General features: G+C 35.3%; 1 protein-coding gene across 1 annotated transcript; it reads right to left on the bottom strand.

Annotated features, from left to right (window-relative positions):
• Positions 1–12: 12 nt before the first annotated feature.
• Positions 13–18,876, bottom strand: LOC123528678 (sodium- and chloride-dependent glycine transporter 1-like). The gene is made up of 17 exons (XM_045308593.2): positions 18,338–18,876; positions 17,463–17,591; positions 16,245–16,411; positions 15,072–15,214; positions 14,228–14,371; positions 13,701–13,860; positions 13,044–13,176; positions 11,370–11,504; positions 10,686–10,789; positions 9,554–9,678; positions 8,551–8,663; positions 7,459–7,587; positions 6,588–6,687; positions 5,674–5,774; positions 5,133–5,306; positions 3,007–3,156; positions 13–2,789 (listed from the first exon to the last, which is right to left on the bottom strand). Exons 1-17 carry the CDS (start codon positions 18,356–18,358, stop codon positions 2,637–2,639), a joined length of 2,181 nt encoding a protein of 726 aa, XP_045164528.1. The 5' UTR covers positions 18,359–18,876; the 3' UTR covers positions 13–2,636.
• Between the last annotated feature and the right edge of the window lie 774 nt (positions 18,877–19,650).

Below are 19,650 nucleotides of genomic sequence, written 5' to 3'. Positions count from 1 at the left end.
TTTCCCGAAAATACGAACATATGCACTTCAATTTGATTTAATTTTACATTCTAGCTGCTGTTTGTGACTGACATTTTATTACAGGGTATAATTAATTCGAAAGAAACATTATTTTAAACAAGTTCACCTTTTAATCGCCGGTAGATTCGCGGTGTTTTCGTCCCCAAAATATGCACGAACTGGCGTACGATTTCTTCTCGGATACTTAAACAGTAACGGGCTTCGGAAGACTGCAATGAGATGATTAGACATGCAGAGCAGATGAACCCTGTTGACTTTGGGCTCACTCGATTAAAGGTCAATGTTACAGGGACCTGAACATGGAAAACGGTTTACTTGAGAACCACTTGACCCAAAATCTTGAAACTTCATGTATAGGGTGATTGGACACGCCAAGTAGATGATCCCTATTGCAGCCAACCATTAGTGTCTCTTTGTCTTTCGCTCTTATCCTCTATTGACTTCTTGCCTATTAAAACTATACACTGGGGGAGACATGGGCATCTTCTAGTTTGAAAATTAATTGCTCTTCTTCAAAGGAGGCGGGGTATATTGTAAATGTTATTGTTTGACGGATGTCGGTCGGTCTGTAGACCAATCGGTTTTCGGATGATAACTGGAGAAGGCTTGGGATAGGATCACGAATGTTGAGCGGGAGATTTGTCATGACCAGCAGATGACCCCTAGTTCAGTAGGTCAAAGATCAAGAGCTCATTGACAATAGAACTTTTTGCCAGAAAACTAGATTATGATTTGGTGTAAAATCACATCTGATACGGAAGTCATTTAAGACTGGTAAATGACCCATAATTAATCCCCCGCCACAAATGGTGGGGGGTTATAGAAATGGTCTCAGTCCGTTCTTCCGCCTTTCCGTCTGTCCGTAACACTTTCGTGTCCGCTCCATATCCCCTAAACCCCTTGAAGGATTTTCATGAAACTTGGGTCAAATGATCACCTCATCAAGACGATGTGCAGAACCCATGAGTAAGCCTTGTCGGCTCAAGGTCAAGTTCACAACTCAAGGTCAAAGGTTTGAGCCTTCCATTTTGTGTCCGCTCTGTATCTCCTAAACCCCTTGAAGGAATTTTATAAAACTTGGGTCAAATGATTACCTCATCAAGACGATGTGCAGAACCCATGAGTCAGCCATGCCAGAAAGGTTTGAGCCTTCCATTTTGTGTCCGCTCTATATTTCCTAAACCTCTTGAAGGATGATCATGAAACTTGGGTCAAATGATCACCTCATCAAGACGATGTGCATAACACATGAGTCAGCCATGTCGGTTCAAGGTCAAGGTCACAACTGAAGGTCAAAGGTTTGAGCCTTCCATTTTGTGTCCGCTCTGTATTTCCTAAACCCCTTGAAGGATAATCATGAAACTTGGGTCAAATGATCATCTCATCAAGACAATGTGTAGAAACCATGAGTCAGCCATACCGGCTCAATGTCAAGGTCACAACTCGAGGTCAAATGTTTTAGCCTTCCATTTTGTGTCTGCTCTGTATCTCCTAAACCCCTTGAAGGAATTTTATAAAACTTGGGTCAAATGATCACCTCATCAAAACGATGTGCAGAACTTATGAGTCAGCCATGCTGGCTCAAGGTCAAGGTCACAACTTAGGGTCAAAGGTTTGAGCCTTCCATTTTGTTTCCACTCTGTATCTCGTAAACCCCTTGAAGGATTTTCATCAAACTTGGGTCAAATGATCACCCCATCAAGAACTCATGAGTCAGCCATGTCAACTCAAGGTCAAGAACACAACTCAAGGTCAAAGGTTTGAGCTCTGTATCTCCTAAACCCCTTGAAGGGTTTTCATGAAACTTTGGTCAAATGATCACCTCATCAAGACATTGTGCAGAGTTCATGGGTCAGCCATATCAGTTCAAGGTCAAGGTCACAGCTAAAGGTCAAAGGTTTACCTTTTCACTATCCATAGCAGTGGCGGGGGATTTAGCTGTCTTTCAGACTGCCTTGTTATGATTTAATGTCAATACGTCAAATGTCCAGTGTGCAGTGACCAATAAATTCTGTTCCTTGTCAGTTAATTCATGCAAGTGTTCTACAAGCTCTTGTTATAAACAGAATCTCCAAACATTACATAATTATCAATTGTCCATGACCTTTGCTCACATTAAACTGTTCGAGTAAAAGCAGAGTGTTTCCCACTGATTTGTTAAACAAATGCTTATAATTCAAAAAAGATGTTCAGCAAGATTAACCAAACCTCACAAAATCTTCAATAAGCACATGAGCTTTGCTCATATATCATTTTATCCCCTTTGACAAAGTAAAAGCAGAGTTTTGGCCCTTGATTTGGTAAAAAATGGTTGAAAATGCTTATTAATCAAAAATAGTTTAACTAGAATCACCAAACTTAAGCTAACTGTTCATGCCCATTACCAGAAGCTGTCAACCGCTGCCCACATCAGTCCTCTCAGTGCTTTGATTTATCTGTGAAATAAAACGGCGAGTTTCTGCCAGTTCTTCTGTGACAACAGGATATTTTCAGACTCACTTCTACTGACATACTTAACTGTAGAGTAACAGTAAATTATGTTAAAAGTCTCAAGAGGCTTTTCCTGTGTAACTATCACATAAATATATAGTTCATTTAAATGAAACAAGTCTCTGTTAAACTGTAGATTCAACCGTCATACGAGACTGCTTGGATTTCTGAGACCCTAGAGAAATGTTAGCACTGTAAGTGGCTGATAAGTTTCCAAAAGATCGGTTAAATGATGGCATCGAAGATTTACTTGCTATTGTTGATATGCTCTGTGAACGCTGAAATATATATAGATAATAATATATATAAATATATATCCAGTTAAATAACAACAAATATTAGTTTGATCAGAAATAATGATTTAACATTGATTTTAGAGAATTTTTATCGTTCAAAAACGATGACAATTTTCTGGTTTCATAGAAATGAAAATATATACGAATGTTAAGATCCACTTTAACGTTGAAGAAATGTGCATGGGGGAAAGAAACTTACATTTATGTCTGAATATTTTGAATATCCTCTGGTTGTCTGTTTCTCCTCGTAAGGATCAACAACAAAACCTTCCACATGCTCGATCAAGCGTCGATGTTTCACCAGATAGGGTCCCCATTCTCTAGTTGGGGTTATCAGTAACCGCAGTTTCTACAATAAAAGTATACTTCGTTACCTCAACACAGAAAGTGAAGATGTGTATTAAAACAAATAGGACGATGTAGCATAATTATATTCTGAAAAGCGATTAGAAAGAGTAGACGTGACTGCAATCATTTTTCATCCATTCATATTTTTATGCACACAGGTTGTTCGGTTTAGAAAACAAGAGCACCGCCTTGCGGGTGCTGACGCTCATCTGATTTTTTTTTGTGTAATAGAAATATTGTCCTACCCATGATTTTCTAAGTCTAAAAAGGGCCATCATTCTTGCAAAAAGCAGGAAAGAGTTATGTTTCTTGATGTTCAGTGTCCACTTATGATGGTGAAAAACTGTTGCAAGTTTTAAAGCAATAGCTTTGATAGTTTATGAGAAAAGTTGACTTAAACATAATACTCAACCAAGAAAATGATTTTCTAAGTCCAAAAGGGGCAATAATTATTGCAAAAAGCAGGATGGAGTTATGTTGCTTGCTGTACAGGGTCAGCTTATGATGGTGAACAAGTGTTGCAAGTTTCAAAGCAATAGCTTTGATAGTTTAAGAGAAAAAGTTGACCTAAACATAAAACTTAACCAAGAAATCTGATATTTTCTAAGTCCAAAAAGGGCCATAAATCTTGCAAAAAGCAGGATGGAGTTATGTCTCTTGCTGTACAGGGTCAACTTATGATGGTGAACAAGTGTTGCAAGTTTTAAAGCAATAGCTTTGACAGTTTAGGAGAAAAGCTGACCTAAACAAAAACTTAACCAAGAAAACTGATTTTCTAAGTCCAAAAGGGGCATTAATTCTTGCAAAAAGCAAGATGGAGTTATGTTTCTTGATGTACAGGGTCTGCTTGTGATGGTGAACAAGTATTCCAAGTTTCAAAGCAATAGCTTTGATAGTTTAGGAGAAAAGTTGACCTAAACATAAAACTTAACCAAGAAATCTGATATTTTCTAAGTACAAAAGGGGCCATAAATCTTGCAAAAATCAAGATGGAGTTATGTTTCTTGCTATACAGGGTCAGCTTATGATGGTGAACAAGTATTCCAAGTTTCAAAGCAATAGCTTTGATAGTTTAGGAGAAAAGCTGACCTAAACATAAAACTTAACCAGGCAACGCCGACGCAGACGCCGACGCCGACGCCGACAACCGCTCAAGTGATGACAATAACTCATCATTTTTTTTCAAAAAATCAGATGAGCTAAAAACGAATAGCCTATACCATAATTTAACCATCATGTTCTAAAGTAAACGGGAATGAAATTTACACAGAACATCACGCCCCAACCTGAAAATCGAGGTCTTAAATTTAGTTTAACAACCAAGAGCTATCGTGACCGTGTCTTTAAGTATATACAATGTACAGCCAAAATTGGTTTTCCATACGTGGGAATGTTAGTCTTTTAGGAATAGGAGGATAGTTTTTTGTCTTGATTTTTTGGTATAACGTTGCACCGGCTCAATTATAGGTCATATGGCGACTTTCCAGCTTTGGTGGTGGAGGAAGACCACAGGTGCCCCTCCATGCATTATTTCATCACATGCGGACACTTGAGTAGAACCGCCGATCTTACGTACACTCGAGTACAACCACCGACCTTCCGCAAGCCAGTTTGATAGCTTCCTCACATGAAGAATTCAACGCCCCGAGTAGGGCTCGAACCCACATCGGTGAGGGTCAAGTGATTCGAAGTAAGCGACCTTAACCACTCAGCTATGGAGGCCCCTTACGAGGATAGTACATACTTATGCTGTAAACGTTCCTGCTTAACTGGAATATGTTAACCAAATATTTATACGTAACCTCGTACCAGCGTCCCATTTGGAAGAGTAGACACACTTTAGTAGGAGCATCACGAAAAGGCGATCACAGTAACTTAGCAATGCGCCACAGATCAACAGTTGCAGAAATTAGTTAGATTTATATAGTTTGCACAAGCAAACAGAAAAGCAATCAGAATAAGTACACTAGTACTCACCTCTAAAGGACTGTCCGTATCATCCTCTTTGGCGAGTGTATAAAACATAACTATAATTATAGGTGAAATGACGAGACAGGCCAACACCCAGCCTATACCATCTGCCCAGGCTGGGAACGTATAGTCGCCATAGGTAGACGCCTCGTAGTCGACAAATGTGAACACAAATATAAACTGGAGAGAAAAAGACGATATGGAAGAATATCAAGATACGAATGATCGAGACAGATTTTTATTTGAAAATCTAAAACATGTGTTTTGTTTTATTGTTTGCCTTGCCAAGCTTAAAAATATGTCAAGAACGACTTGAAAATGGTTATACAGTGTGACAAATTTGTAGTATGTGGAGTGTCTAGTACAATTGTATTTCATGTTAATTTTCAATTTCATACATATTACACACAAGTTTTAATCAGTGCCTGATTGTATTTTTAATTTCATACATATTACACACGATTCTAAACCACTGTCTAGACTTATCATGTAAGATGTCCATGGAATGTTTTGCACATTAAAACAGATATTTTTTATCAAAACTTACCAGTACGGCAAGAGGACTGACAGCATACCAACAAATTTTGAAGTAGATGTTCTGTGGAAACCCAAGCATTACTTCCAAATCCTTGCAAAACCTTGGTACACCTGTAAATATCACACCTCTTGATAGAGTAAGTGTTAACTGATGTACGTGAAATTTGAAGTACATATTATGTTGAAATCAAAGTCCCTGCAGAATTTTGCACAACTGTAAATATCAGACCTTTTGATATAGTAAGTGTTAACTAATACTACGATTATGTTTTTGAAGAAGATTTTCTTTGGGAAAGCAAGCATTACTTCCATGTCCCTTTCAAACCCTGGCATACCTTCTGGTTAACTCTATACTTCCTTAAAAGGAATAGTTTTCAAGTATGAAAGAGAATGTCTACGAAGACAAAATGGGGAAACGTATTTTAATCGATCATGAAATAAAACTGAATTTATACTTGGGGCATATGTGTAAACAAGACACCTACTGTATATACCAACAAACTGTAAATTATATCCAAACCGGACAAATGGTATGTCCCTATTTTGTTCTGTTTTAAGAAAGACGATCAACGGTAATTAAATTAAGAGTTTAGAGAAAAGCTTTTCAAATTTTTTACGACAGTCTATAAAATCACTCTAACTTTATCAGGTTACTGTATTTATTTCGCAAATATATACTAAATTTTGAATGTTACTTGAATGTATGCAACATTTAACCTTTAGCCTGCTGGAGGCAAGTGATTCTGCCTTTGTGATCAGAGCAGACCAGTATCAGCCTGTACGTCCGTACAGACTGATCATGGTTTGCATTGTTCGCTATTCAGTCAGTAAATTTTCAGTGAAAACCCCTTTGAATAAGTGGTACTGCCCAAATTGAATGATGGACCAATCCATTTTAGAAATTTAGCAGGTTAAAAGTCTCACCGTAACAGTATGCTATAGCCATGTTCTCTGCAAACCCAATGATTAGTAACGTCCAACCTCCAACAAAGTTATCCAGGATTTGTAGGAGATACATTCCACCCTAAAATTGTTGTGGAGAATTTGATCTGTCTTTCAGTTGTATTATACATTATTTCACGTCCCTCAAATACAAACCAAACTGTTTCGTCTCCAATTTCATAAACGTTTTTCTTTGTTTCAGTTATGTATGGTGGCTGATTGCTGCCATTTCGCGTTTTCGCCCAGCGACCCCGCCGAGTTAACAAGTTAAAATGGCGGGCGCGCGGGGCGAAAAACGCGAAATGGCAGAAATCAGCCACCATAGTTATGTGTATATATCTTGCATGTGATTGAACATAACAATTATCAAAAAGGAGTGTAAAAATATAATGTTGAGCATAGTCCTGATAACTTGCATATTGTATTTTATGCATTTATCTAAAGCTTTATCTAAAAGGAATCCTATGCCGAAAGTTTGAAAGAATGAACAAAAACTACATATCATTTATAGAAGCACAAAATAAACATGGTTTCTGTATAAACATTGTAGGTCTAGCGAGGCTGGTTTAGAAATGATCTAAAAACTGGAGTTCTTTTAAACAAATGACTGTTACCACGTGATATAAAACTGTAAAAGCAGCTCTAAATACGCTGTCATTTGTCACATTAAGCCATGTTAATTACCATTGATAAGGATTTTCTTCATTTAAACTTTAAAGTAAATATCTAATGACAAAATATTTTAGTGAAAGCTGCGCTTAAATATATCTCTAGAATGTCAATGTTTATCTTTGGTCAACCTAAAAACGTTAGGAAAATTTGAAATAAATAATAGAAATAAATATTGTCTTACTGAGCATGTAAGTGGTAGGCCAAGAAGAAAAAATATGGCACATATAACTAGAATAACAAATGTTTTAAACTGGCGGAGAACTGGCACTTGGTCCATACATCCCGTCAACACTGTCTCTACCATAGCAAACTGAAAATATAATATCATGGGTTTTTTTAAATATCCATTCTATGAGTATCTATATATTTAGAACGCAGTTGTACAGTCAACAGAAATCTTAGAACAGTTCGATATTGTTCAGCTGCAATTTGTACCTCTTTTATTTAGATAAACCATAATGTAGCATGAATTTTACTATTAGGTTAGATGTAAGATTGCACCTGTAACGGCACATATCTGGTGAACAGAAAGATATAATTGCTTCTATGCGAGAGGTGTTCAACTTATAAGTCTACCCATACCTTTTATCTTTTATATTTAAACACAATAGAAACCTACATATAAAAGAAGAGTAACTCTTTACATGACTGACACTTGTCTTTATGTTGGTAGATCAACTTTGGAGATTATACGAGTATACATGGGCATGCCATAATAAGCGTATGTGTTGCTGAAATAGGTCGTTGTTGGAACGTTTCATTCGTTCCACTTATGCTATTTCAATACTGAACTATAACCCATCTTGGCAAATATTTGGCAATCATCTTAAAGTGTGAGATGTTATACTGCTCCTCTCAGAAAGCAAAATTTCATCGTGTTCAATCATACGTTGAACACTTCTAGTACAACAAGGAAACAGTATTCAAATGGGTCGTGTTAATTCTCCTGCATTGAGTGTACGCACACATTGAATGTACACTATTAAACCTATGTTAACCTAGCCCTAATCTTCAGTCAGTTTATTGTACCCTCAATAAGTATGTACATCCAATAGGAGCGAATTAATGCTGGCGTATTCAGATGATTATCTACATTTACGTAGTATTTTCCCAAAGATTCAATAAAGTGCAATATTATGCATTATAAAATCAGGGTAAGATATAACAGAAAAAAATATATCTGTCTACCTATTTCAAGCGTTATTAACAAAAGGAATCACATATGAATGAGATTGGAGAGAGTGGTAGACTTATAACAGACTCGGGATCTTACCTGGCTATCCAGCCCAAGCGTTATGAGCATAAAGAAGAACAGTATGGACCAGAATGGAGGGGCCGGTAGATTTGTGACAGCCTCGGGATAAACAACAAACGCCAATCCCGCACCTAAAATTATAAACATACATTTCAGTTTGAACTTCTTTTTGTTCTCGCACTTGAAGAAATTCAGAACGAATGTCGCAGTTATATAAGCACTTTGTACATTTAATTATTTCCATGATCGCACAGTATTAAATCTACTGTTCAGAGAGCAAAAAAAAAAAACAACAACAACAACAATGCAGAACCGTTTTTAACTTGCACGTCCGAGTACATTTTGCATTTTACGCGTTTTATCATTCAAGAGGTCCATGAATAATGTACCGTAATTAACAGCTCGCAAGGTTATATCTCTTCATCTTTTATATATATCTTATCTTGTAATAAAATGGATTCACATTGTATTCAGTTACGACTTAATTTAGTATACATCGGTTATACTATAAACATTAGACCTAAAGAATAGAATGAATATCTTCCGGTACATAGCAATAAAAAACGAAAGTTTCATACAAAGATCATTAAATTTTATCATTCCGACGTCTAGACATCTACATGTTTTTAAATGATAATTTAAGAACACTTCAACATACTTTCATTAGCTGTTTTGTTTGCTAACTTTCTATGCTATCAATTTATGTGAAATTAGAAAATGCAGTTCCCTTTATAAGGAGTATATGCAAAAATTTTTTATCATAAGTTCTATATTTTACATGAAGCTAGTTTCAATTTTAAAAGGAGGAAATCATAAACAGAAGATTCATTATTATTTTCCGCTTTGTTTATCAAGGACTCAGATAATAACAAATTCATGAAAAAAATATAGATTATAACAGGAAATTAATGCTGCAATCTAATTTCTCCAATAAGCACATGAGTCTAATTAAGCGTGCAGCCACATTATAAAAATTAAGATAAGCCTATGATTTATTACGAAGATAAAAAAAGGTGTATACCATCTTGTGCTACTTTATCTACTGTAGTTCCTTGTTTTCCCGCCATAAAACCGAGGTAGGAAAATATTACAAATCCAGCAAATATACACGTGAAGAAATCCCCTAGACAAACTATCACTGTATCTCTGAAAAATGAACAAAACTAAGTACAAAAGGTAATAAGGATAGTATGGTGGCTGATTTCTGCCATGTCGTCTTGGTGGGACGAAAACACGACACATTCTACTGAATAAACATATGCAGCACATTTGCAACTGGTCAATTAAGATAACTTCTCCTACCTGTACTACATTGGATAACTGCTTTTAAATTTGGACTTGTCTATTTCTTGTTATCACCTACTATTTATTAATAAAGAGTGTGTGGCCATTTTCTATGTAGTTCTTATAGATCGATAGATTACGACAGTACCAAGATGCTAAATACACCCAAAGCAATGTACCTATTAAGTCTGAGAACCATAAATCAAAGCATTATGGACTTATCGAGCGAAAACTAAATTGGATGACCAACACCATCAGATGTAAATATGTAAAAGTTATATATTTCATTCAAGTAAAACACCAGTTGAATGGAGCTAAAATGCAGATAAAATTCTATACCTAAAGAAGTTGAGTCTTCTACTTAAAGAACAGTCATACTGTTTAGCATACTTTTAGACAAATAACACGTTCTAAGAAATACCTCGGCATATGTATGAGTATAAACTTTGGATTTGTCAGAAATTAGTGTTGAAGCATCTGGAAATATTACGTTTTTAGCAATCATCAATTTAGTAATTTCAATGTTAAGTAAACTTTTATCAGGATATTTTAAAACAAAATGAAAGGTAGTTCCCAGGTTTACAATGGTGTATTTCATTTTATGATACTATGCATATTCTTAAGCACCGAGCCTTTTGAACGAAAGTGAAAAAGATGACTTTACTTCCCGAACGGGAAGCAAGTTGCTATAATTATTAAGTTTAGGAAGCAGAGAAAAAAACAGTGATCGACTTTCCCGTAAGGGAAGTTTACCATCATATTATTTTAGGAAACAGTATCATGTCTGAAATTTTTTTAAAATTTAACTTTGTGTAAGAGATCGTAACTAACAAAGTAATGATCACTGTGAACAGACTTAAATGACTTACTTAAGTATATTGTTATGAAATCTGTTGTAACTGGACAACGTCACTAACCCTCCTCCAGCTATAGACATTGAGAAAAATATTTGTACTGCCGCATCCTTCCAAACCTGTATTAGGAGTTAAGAAAATAAGACCAAAAGCTTCACATGGTTTATTGTTAATCGAGTTGATGATAAAATGTGAGGTTTTGTTGCCAAGTATATTATTATCGTTTATATTCAACTAGTTTAATAACTTACGTAGAAAGACACTCTTTTTATCACATATTAGCTTTATTTCTGGCTGAAACATCGAACCTAATTAGAAAAAGTCAATTCAACCAACGTCTTTTATACTTGAAACGTTGTCAACATCAAAATGTTATAATACAGTTGTAACTCGATATCTCGATTTCCATAAGATCAAGCATTTTACTTCGAGATAACCGAAATTCGACTTAAAATGATATTTTGTGCACACGTTTTCGGGACGGGTATTGAAAATGTCTCCGAGATAACCGGAATTTGGAGATAAGCGAGTTTGGGATATCGAATTTATATACTGTAGTATAAAATACAAACATTATGTAATGGCTTTATTTCACTCCGACGACATCAAACATGTGATAAAATAGAATAATAAATCCTGACGTAAGCATGAAACCAAACAGGATTGCAATCGTTGAATAATAACAAACAACAACATTACCCTAGCATCGAGAAGGCGGTCCCAGACTGGCACAATAAAGTACTTGATTCCTTCACCAGCATTGTCTAGCGTCACCCCTCGGAAAAACAGTATAAGAAGCACAACATACGGAAAAACCGCAGTAAAATATACAACCTAGGATATTGAAAAGAAAAACAGGTAAGTTTATGCCCACAAATACATATACAAATAACATTGTTAATATTTATGTATGGACTACATCTGATATTTCCCGCATGTATTTATGCTCACTGCAATATAATTTTGCAAAATAATCCAACCCTCTATAATGTACTCTTAGAAGCGAACTTCATTGTGACTATTATATAAGTGTACCGGATTATCTACTTAGGACCTTCGTTCAATAAGCTCACAATAATATCGAGAATCTTTTCTTTGTGTAAAATCAAATTATGACGATGAAAGGCAAATCAACATTTGAAAACACCTAACAAAATTATGAGTGCAAACCATAACAAGAGCACCGCCTTGCGGGTGCTGACGCTCATCTGATTTTTTTTTATGATAGAAATATTGTCCTACCCATGATTTTCTAAGTCTAAAAAGGGCCATCACTCTTGCAAAAAGCAGGATAGAGTTATGTTTCTTGATGTACAGTGTCCACTTATGATGGTGAAAAACTGTTGCAAGTTTTAAAGCAATAGCTTTGATAGTTTATGAGAAAAGTTGACTTAAACATAATATTCAACCAAGAAAATGATTTTTCTAAGTCCAAAAAGGGGCAATAATTATTACAAAAAGCAGGATGGAGTTATGTTGCTTGCTGTACAGGGTCAGCTTATGATGGTGAACAAGAGTTGCAAGTTTTAAAGCAACAGCTTTGATAGTTTAAGAGAAAAAATTGACCTAAACATAAAACTTAACCAAGAAATCTGATATTTTCTAAGTCCAAAAGGGGCCATTAATCTTGCAAAAAGCAGGATAGAGTTATGTTTCTTGCTGTACAGGGTCAGCTTATGATGGTGAACAAGTGTTGCAAGTTTTAAAGGAATAGCTTTGATAGTTTAGGATAAAAGCTGACCTAAACATAAAACTTAACCAAGAAAACTGATTTTCTAAGTCCAAAAGGGGCAATAATTCTTGCAAAAAGCAAGATGGAGTTATGTTTCTTGATGTACAGGGTCTGCTTATGATGGTGAACAAGTATTCCAAGTTTCAAAGCAAAAGCTTTGATAGTTTAGGAGAAAAGTTGACCTAAACATAAAACTTAACCAAGAAATCTGATATTTTCTAAGTACAAAAGGGGCCATAAATCTTGCAAAAAGCAAGATGGAGTTATGTTTCTTGCTATACAGGGTCAGCTTATGATGGTGAACAAGTATTCCAAGTTTCAAAGCAATAGCTTTGATAGTTTAGGAGAAAAGCGGACCTAAACATAAAACTTAACCAGGCAACGCCGACGCCGACGCCGACGCCGACAACCGCTCAAGTGATGACAATAACTCATCATTTTTTTTCAAAAAATCAGATGAGCTAAAAATTAAAATCTCAAATAAAACACGTGGAAATTCCACGAAAACCCAGGTTTTTCAAACTGCAAACCATTACAAATTGCAAAATTTAGTATTAGCCAGGGCTGTCCATTTTAATGCAAAGGCTCAAAGTAACTAGGGACCTAAGTTTACATTTATTTTCAACAATTTTAATTCTTACCTTGCCGGTTGATTTGATCCCTTTGATAAGGCAGAAGAATACAATAATCCAGGCAAGCATCAGACACAGGACCAGGTACCAGTGAGGCTGTCCAAACTCGTCTATACCCGAACTCAGCTGCAGTGACACCTTGCTGATATATGGATAGAAAGTTTATTTACTGTTACCAAGCGTTGCAGTGCCAAATACTATATGATAAAAAAAGGTATTGTTGATGTTTGTTTGTTTGTTTTGGGTTTAACGCCGTTTTTCAACAGTATTTCAGTCATGTAACGGCGGGCAGTTAAACTAACCAGTGTTCCTGGATTCTGTACCAGTACTAACCTGTTCTTCGCAAGTAACTGCCAACTTCCCCACATGAATTATCAGAGGTGGAGGACGAATGATTTCAGACACAATGTCTTTTATCAAATCGTCACGGAGAACATACGCCCCGCCCAGGGATCGAACTCGCGACCCCGCGATCTGTAGACCAACGCTCTCTTTACTGAGCTCAGCGGGCGGGCAGATATTGTTGAATCTACATTATTGCATACTACAATAATCAAATTTGAATACTGCTTAATATAAGCAATGCCATCCGCTAGCGTAGAAGCATAGTTAACACTATAAGAAGTCTATTAATGTACTAGTTAAAGCTTGGTACAATGTACTTACTTGAAGTACTCCTCCGCTGGTGACACACGTTTTATTCCTGTCTTCTCCTCAAACAGTGTGTCATTCCAGACACCTGCCATCTCGTCATCCTCAAAACACGTGCCATTGCCGTATTTGATGCCATCATCGCACGTGGTCAGTGGCAGTTTCTGAGAACAATCTACAAAAAATGTGACACAAATTAATTTCATTTTAAAAGAAATTCAAATATACAATAAAACTTCTATAGTCTGACAACATTCATATTTGATGTCTTCGTTTTCATGTGATCCTTATTATTGGAGCATAGTTTAATGACTTTTTTCGTTCTTTACTGATGCAGAATCAATACCCGAGCCTTGTTTTGAGTTTATGAAAGTGCATTACCATCTGAAAATAATAGGGCTAGCTCCCTGTACAGAAAAAGTCCATCGTAACACCGGTGATAACAGCAGGTCTGCAGCAAAAACAGATAGACCAACTCTACCTCTCGTACCAAAAAAGTTACAATTTTGTGCGTTTACAAGTAACTTAATACAATAACTTACGTTGGCTATTCCATCTGTTGTAACAGTCTGTCCACGGTAGGTTGCTGGTGAAGGAGGCAAACATGTAGTAGATTGACCATGCAAGGATCATGTTGTAATACATCGACGTCATAGCAGACACTAATACCATTGAAATACCTACACCTATGTGATATAATAAATAAAAAAAGATGTATAAGAAAAGGCCAAGCATGGATCATGCAATATATTGGCATAATTGTGACACATGTAGGATATAACGAATAAGATAAATAAGAAAGGATCTGACAAATATAGACGTCATGACGGACACAAACACCACTGAAATGGCTACACATCTATGTGATAAATTGTGTAAGGTTTATAGGCAAATAATCCGGTAAGAATCGACCTCATTGCAGCCATGCATGCCACTTATTTATCTACACCTATATGACAGAATGTACAAAATATATTGTCTATATATTGCATTTCTGAGGGGCTGATATGAAAATACTCATCCCGAAATATATGAATATCGACCAATGATGATATGATACTTTCACATTGAGATAAAAACTGCAACGATCAAGTATGTTATGTTGCTGTTACGGTCGATAGTCATTATATCTCGGGGAAGGCATTATCTGTCTCCCTCTCCGGAATGCTATATTTATGTACATGTAATAATAATAATGATGTATTGTAATGTATAGACGTCAAAACCTAAATTCTATGACATTTTTACGTAGTGGAAGAACATGAACAAGAAATGACCAAACTTCAGTAAAACACCAATGTACGTATTTGCGCTTATGCGTGCGTTGGTGTGTTCTAGAGAAAGAGAGAGAGAGAGAGAGAGAGAGAGAGAATTTCAAAAGTGTACCTTTGAAAACCGGAGCAAATCCCCAACACGTCATCGGACCCCTACTTGTGAACTGACCTATAGAGGCCTCCATGTAAAACAATGGCACGCCCACTATACACATCATTATAGCGAAAGGTATGAGAAAGGCTCCACCTCCATTTCTGCAATAAAACATCTTTTTTATTTACTTTCAAGAACCTTTGTGTTTGCAGAATAAAACTGACTTTATATAGATCTAGAATAAGACATCGATCAGGTCCATACAGATGGGCCTCAACATGAGAGTATTACTTGTATCAAAGATTAGGTAATTTACATGTAGCTTGCATAGAGGAATCAGTGATCTAGCTGGCTTGGTAATTAGTTAAAATGTCTACATATGGTTTAAATTGTGGCGTATATCTACAAAATGGTAAAAAAAGATTACCTGTAACTCAGGTTAGGAAACCTAAACGAACATATAGCTTAGATATGGAAACATACGTTAACCTTTAGTTTGCTGGTGGCACGTGATTCTGCCTTTGCGACTAGTACAGACCAAGATCCATGCAGGCTGATCATGGTCTTTGCTGTTCGCTATTCAGTCAGTACATTTTCGGTGAACATCCTTATGAATAATAAGTGGTACTGCCGAAACTGAATGATAGACCACTTCATTTTAAAAATTTAGCAGGGCATAGGTTACGATAGGTTATGATAAGGACATACATCTGTTAGGAAAGGAGGTTGAACTTGAAAATGAGGTCTATGTTGTCTTAGAAAATGATATCTGCACACGGCTGAGATTAGAAATTCGAAATAACGATATTTAAGATAAGGACAGCCGCTTAATGTAGCTTTAGACAAAATGGATTGTCTTTACTTAAAGTGATTTAAATGTGCCTTGGACAGCTAAGTATGCCTACCAACTGAGTTGATGGGCTGAGAAGGCCTACCTAGAAATTAGATAAGGAGTTCTGCCTGTAGATTAGATAAAAAGGTATACCTTTAGCTAAGATAAGTAGGTCTACAAATAGTTAGGTAAGTATAGGTATACCTGTAGCTAATATGATACTGTTTACCTAGATAGCTTTGACAAGAAGGTATATTACAATTTAGGTATGCTACCTTGTTGATGAGATGAAATAATCTACCTATAGCATATAGCTTAGGAAATACAACGTCACATTTAGCATAAATATCGAAGCCTACCTGTAACATAGATATGGAAACCTCCAGACGTTACCAAGGCCTACAGCATAACCTAGCAACGACAACAGGAAGTCGAACCGACCGTCCCAGTTACCGCGTTCCTCATTTTCGTCAACGCCATACAACTGCTTTCGGCTGTCATCCGTCTGAGTTGTCGCTAATGTTGCCTGTTTCGGTTAAAAGTAAACAAAAATAAATGTATTTCCAAATTTTGCATTTTTCAAATAATGATTGCAATAGTAGATCTACTAACATATTTGATACGTTTTAGATACTACATCCTAAAGTTATGTGTAATAATAATCACAGCACCGTTGTAATAGTATGTATAATTTCTTGTTAATTTTTATTTGTTTTATACCAGATTCTAGCTGTTTCTTTATTAATGTGTGATTTTGTTATTAAGGTCTACGGATAATTTCTTGTTAATTTTTTTTTTATCCTATTCATCATTTTCATAAAAAGGAATATTAAATGGTAAAATGTACTGATACTACACATATATCAAAAGCAAAGCATATGCCAAGGAAACAAAAATACTGGCCTTTTCAGACGACTAGACTGAAATGACTCGTAAAAAAAAAAAGTTCTAGGCATAATTGTCTACACATATATATCAGTTTTACTGATAAAATTTTGATGATTCGGATGTTTTGTTTTTGCAAAATTTAGAAATAGAGTTTGGTAGATAAGTAGACAAAACCGTCTGTGCAAATTGTTTACCAGTAATTTCACAAAGTCAGAGAATATCAGCTTTTTACTCTGTTGTCCAAGACTTGCAAATACACATGTATTTGTTTGCTAGATTATGATAATGTAGCATAGCCATCAATTTAACAAAAAGTGTCCCTTATATGCCTTCAAAAAAAAAATTACACTGTTCAAATTCTTAAATGATGCTGTTAAAACAAGAAAAGAAACATTGGATTATATTTCTGCTTTTTGAACTGGAAATGTATAAAGTGCATATGATATTTATGTATTATTTTGAAGTGATACAATGCATGCGCGTGCTATATGGCCAAATGTATTTACAAGGCAAACAGTTAGGAATGCTGTCCTTCGAAGATTTCAATATATGATCAGCAGAATTAAAACTTAAGATCCTCTTTGATATTTATGCCCCCTACCCCCACCTTTTAATGAGTCTACTCATGTAGTAACTAAAAACTACTGAGAAATGATATTCAGACATGCCACTAATATTAAAGTTCTTACACGTGAAGCTGCCACCGACTGTATGTAGGCTTCGTTGTCATACGGACCACCATAATTGCCGCTGACCTGGCTTACTGTAACAGAACCTTGAGAATCAATGGACTCCTGGTCTGATTTGTACTCCCGGGCCTGAAACGAATAATTGAAAATTACAGTAGAAACTCTGCTATTAACATCATTTAGGACGCTAGTATTTCTACATTATGTTAACAGTTGACCACTTGATAGAAACAACCCTTCTATAAGAATGTTCAGTTTTGCTTACAAGATTTATCTTTGTGTTGCAACGGTGAAAAGTGTATAATACCATGAAAACGCAACTGTGAAATATTTAATTATTCATAACTCAGTAACAAGATAAAGTTATAAACTATAAGAAAAACTAATGTTTTGAAATTAAATGCTAATATAAATATAGTAATTGACTAAAAAAGGTGATAACCATCGCGTACCCCTTACTGGTCAATTGTGTTTTAACTAAGACATGATCAGACCGCGATGTTCACCTATAATGTATCATATTTTTCTACATCCTGCACTTCAACAAGTCTCTGATTGGATAAAATAAAAATAGTAATACTGGAAATCCAAAATATACAGAAGACGATTGTGAATGGGTCGTTCTCAGATCTTCGTTTAGAAGATCAAGTACTTTAGTCAGATTGATGTGTACTAAAACTGATCAACGCGATATCCATATTAAATTTGTTTCAGTATGTTAAATACGACTCTACATCCCCTGTTTTGCCCTTAGGCTTCACAATTCATACAACATAACATACCTTCATATGCTAAATGACTCACTGATTATAATAAACTATTATTTTAAACGAATGTCTTAAAATTTAAGCAAATCTTGAATTAAAGGTACTTACCCCACCTTGTAATCCCGGCATTACAAAATATTTCGTAAAGTAAACTTCCGCGTGTTTCACATGTTTATCCGAATCTGTGTTAAAATCTTTTTATACGATACATTTGTAATGTTTTTGCATAAAGAAGTGGTTTTAAATGACAATGCAGGCATACATGTATATCAACTGACGCTATATCCAGCTGTTTGAAATTCAAATTAGGCCTGTTTATGGGTACTCAACAATATTGTGTTACAGTATTATTGGATATCCGGTGCTCGTTCACCCGAAAACTTGACACACATTTTTTTTTCAATACATGTACTGTTATTTTGATACACATAACACTATTGATTTTGTAAATATTTGATCTAACATTACTTACTGATGCGTGAAAAATGTTTCATTTACATACAAGTTGAAAGGGTTCGATAATATAACAAATAAAGGGAGGTAATACATGTATACATTTTGTAAATTAAGTTTAAACAGTTATCTGGCTTTAGATAGGTCTTGTGTTTATATGAATGTGTATGTACGACCTAGAACTTATGGAATCACTTCGTGCTTTTTATTTGGCTTGTGACTTACTATTGTGGCCTAGTATATCAATCGAAATATAATTTCAAATTTATACAAAAACCTTTAAAAGTATATATGTAACAGTGATTAGACCCTATAAATTTTCAATGATAGTATACACTAAAGCATGAATGCTGAGTATTATTTGCCGTAGTCCTTGAATAACAAAATTGATTCCGAACGGTGAAGTTATGATAGTTTTTTTTATGTCAATAACAACATGTTTATAAAATTTTGTATATTTTAAAAGGATTGGTTCGCGACTAAGATATTGCTAACTTTTGCACTTGGCTAGTCTTAAAGAGAGATCAATTGTTTGATTTTAAGTAAATAGTGACAAATGATAAACATATTTCAGTCTGGCGACATATTTATTATTTCTTGTTCCAACAAGAATGCATTAACGGATTATATGCTACTATTGGTTCTTTGAATTTACCCACTCCAAGACATTTTAGTCTATGAATAGTAAAGTATATATGAGAAAAAAAAGAACTTTAAACAGCACGACAATTATATAACTGTAAAGTAAACCAATTAGTTAAATCAATTGCAGTACATAAGTAGTTTGCTGTTATCAAATATGTCACTAAATATGAATCACTTGTTGTATACTTTGCTTATCCTTATTGATAGTATATCAAATCGAAAATATATTCCAATTTATACTAATCCTAACTACACCTATGATGTCAACTTGCATTCAATGATTTAGCTGATTTATGCGAAATTCTCCAGTGCTTATTGTCTTG

The sequence above is a fragment of the Mercenaria mercenaria genome, chromosome 13, assembly GCF_021730395.1.
Source record: "Mercenaria mercenaria strain notata chromosome 13, MADL_Memer_1, whole genome shotgun sequence".
NCBI lineage: Eukaryota > Metazoa > Mollusca > Bivalvia > Venerida > Veneridae > Mercenaria > Mercenaria mercenaria.
Note: the sequence above shows the minus strand (reverse complement) of the source record. Positions and strands in the feature narration are given on the sequence as shown.

Bases quoted from the DNA above. Each gene is read 5' to 3' on its own strand.
- LOC123528678 (XM_045308593.2), bottom strand. From the start codon at position 18,358: ATGCCGGGATTACAAGGTGGG. The intron at 5,307-5,673 runs GTAAGTTTTGAT...TTTTCTCTCCAG, and splicing joins TCAGTCCTCTTGCCGTACTG to TTTATATTTGTGTTCACATT. The intron at 3,157-5,132 runs GTGAGTACTAGT...CTTTTATTGTAG, and splicing joins ATACGGACAGTCCTTTAGAG to AAACTGCGGTTACTGATAAC.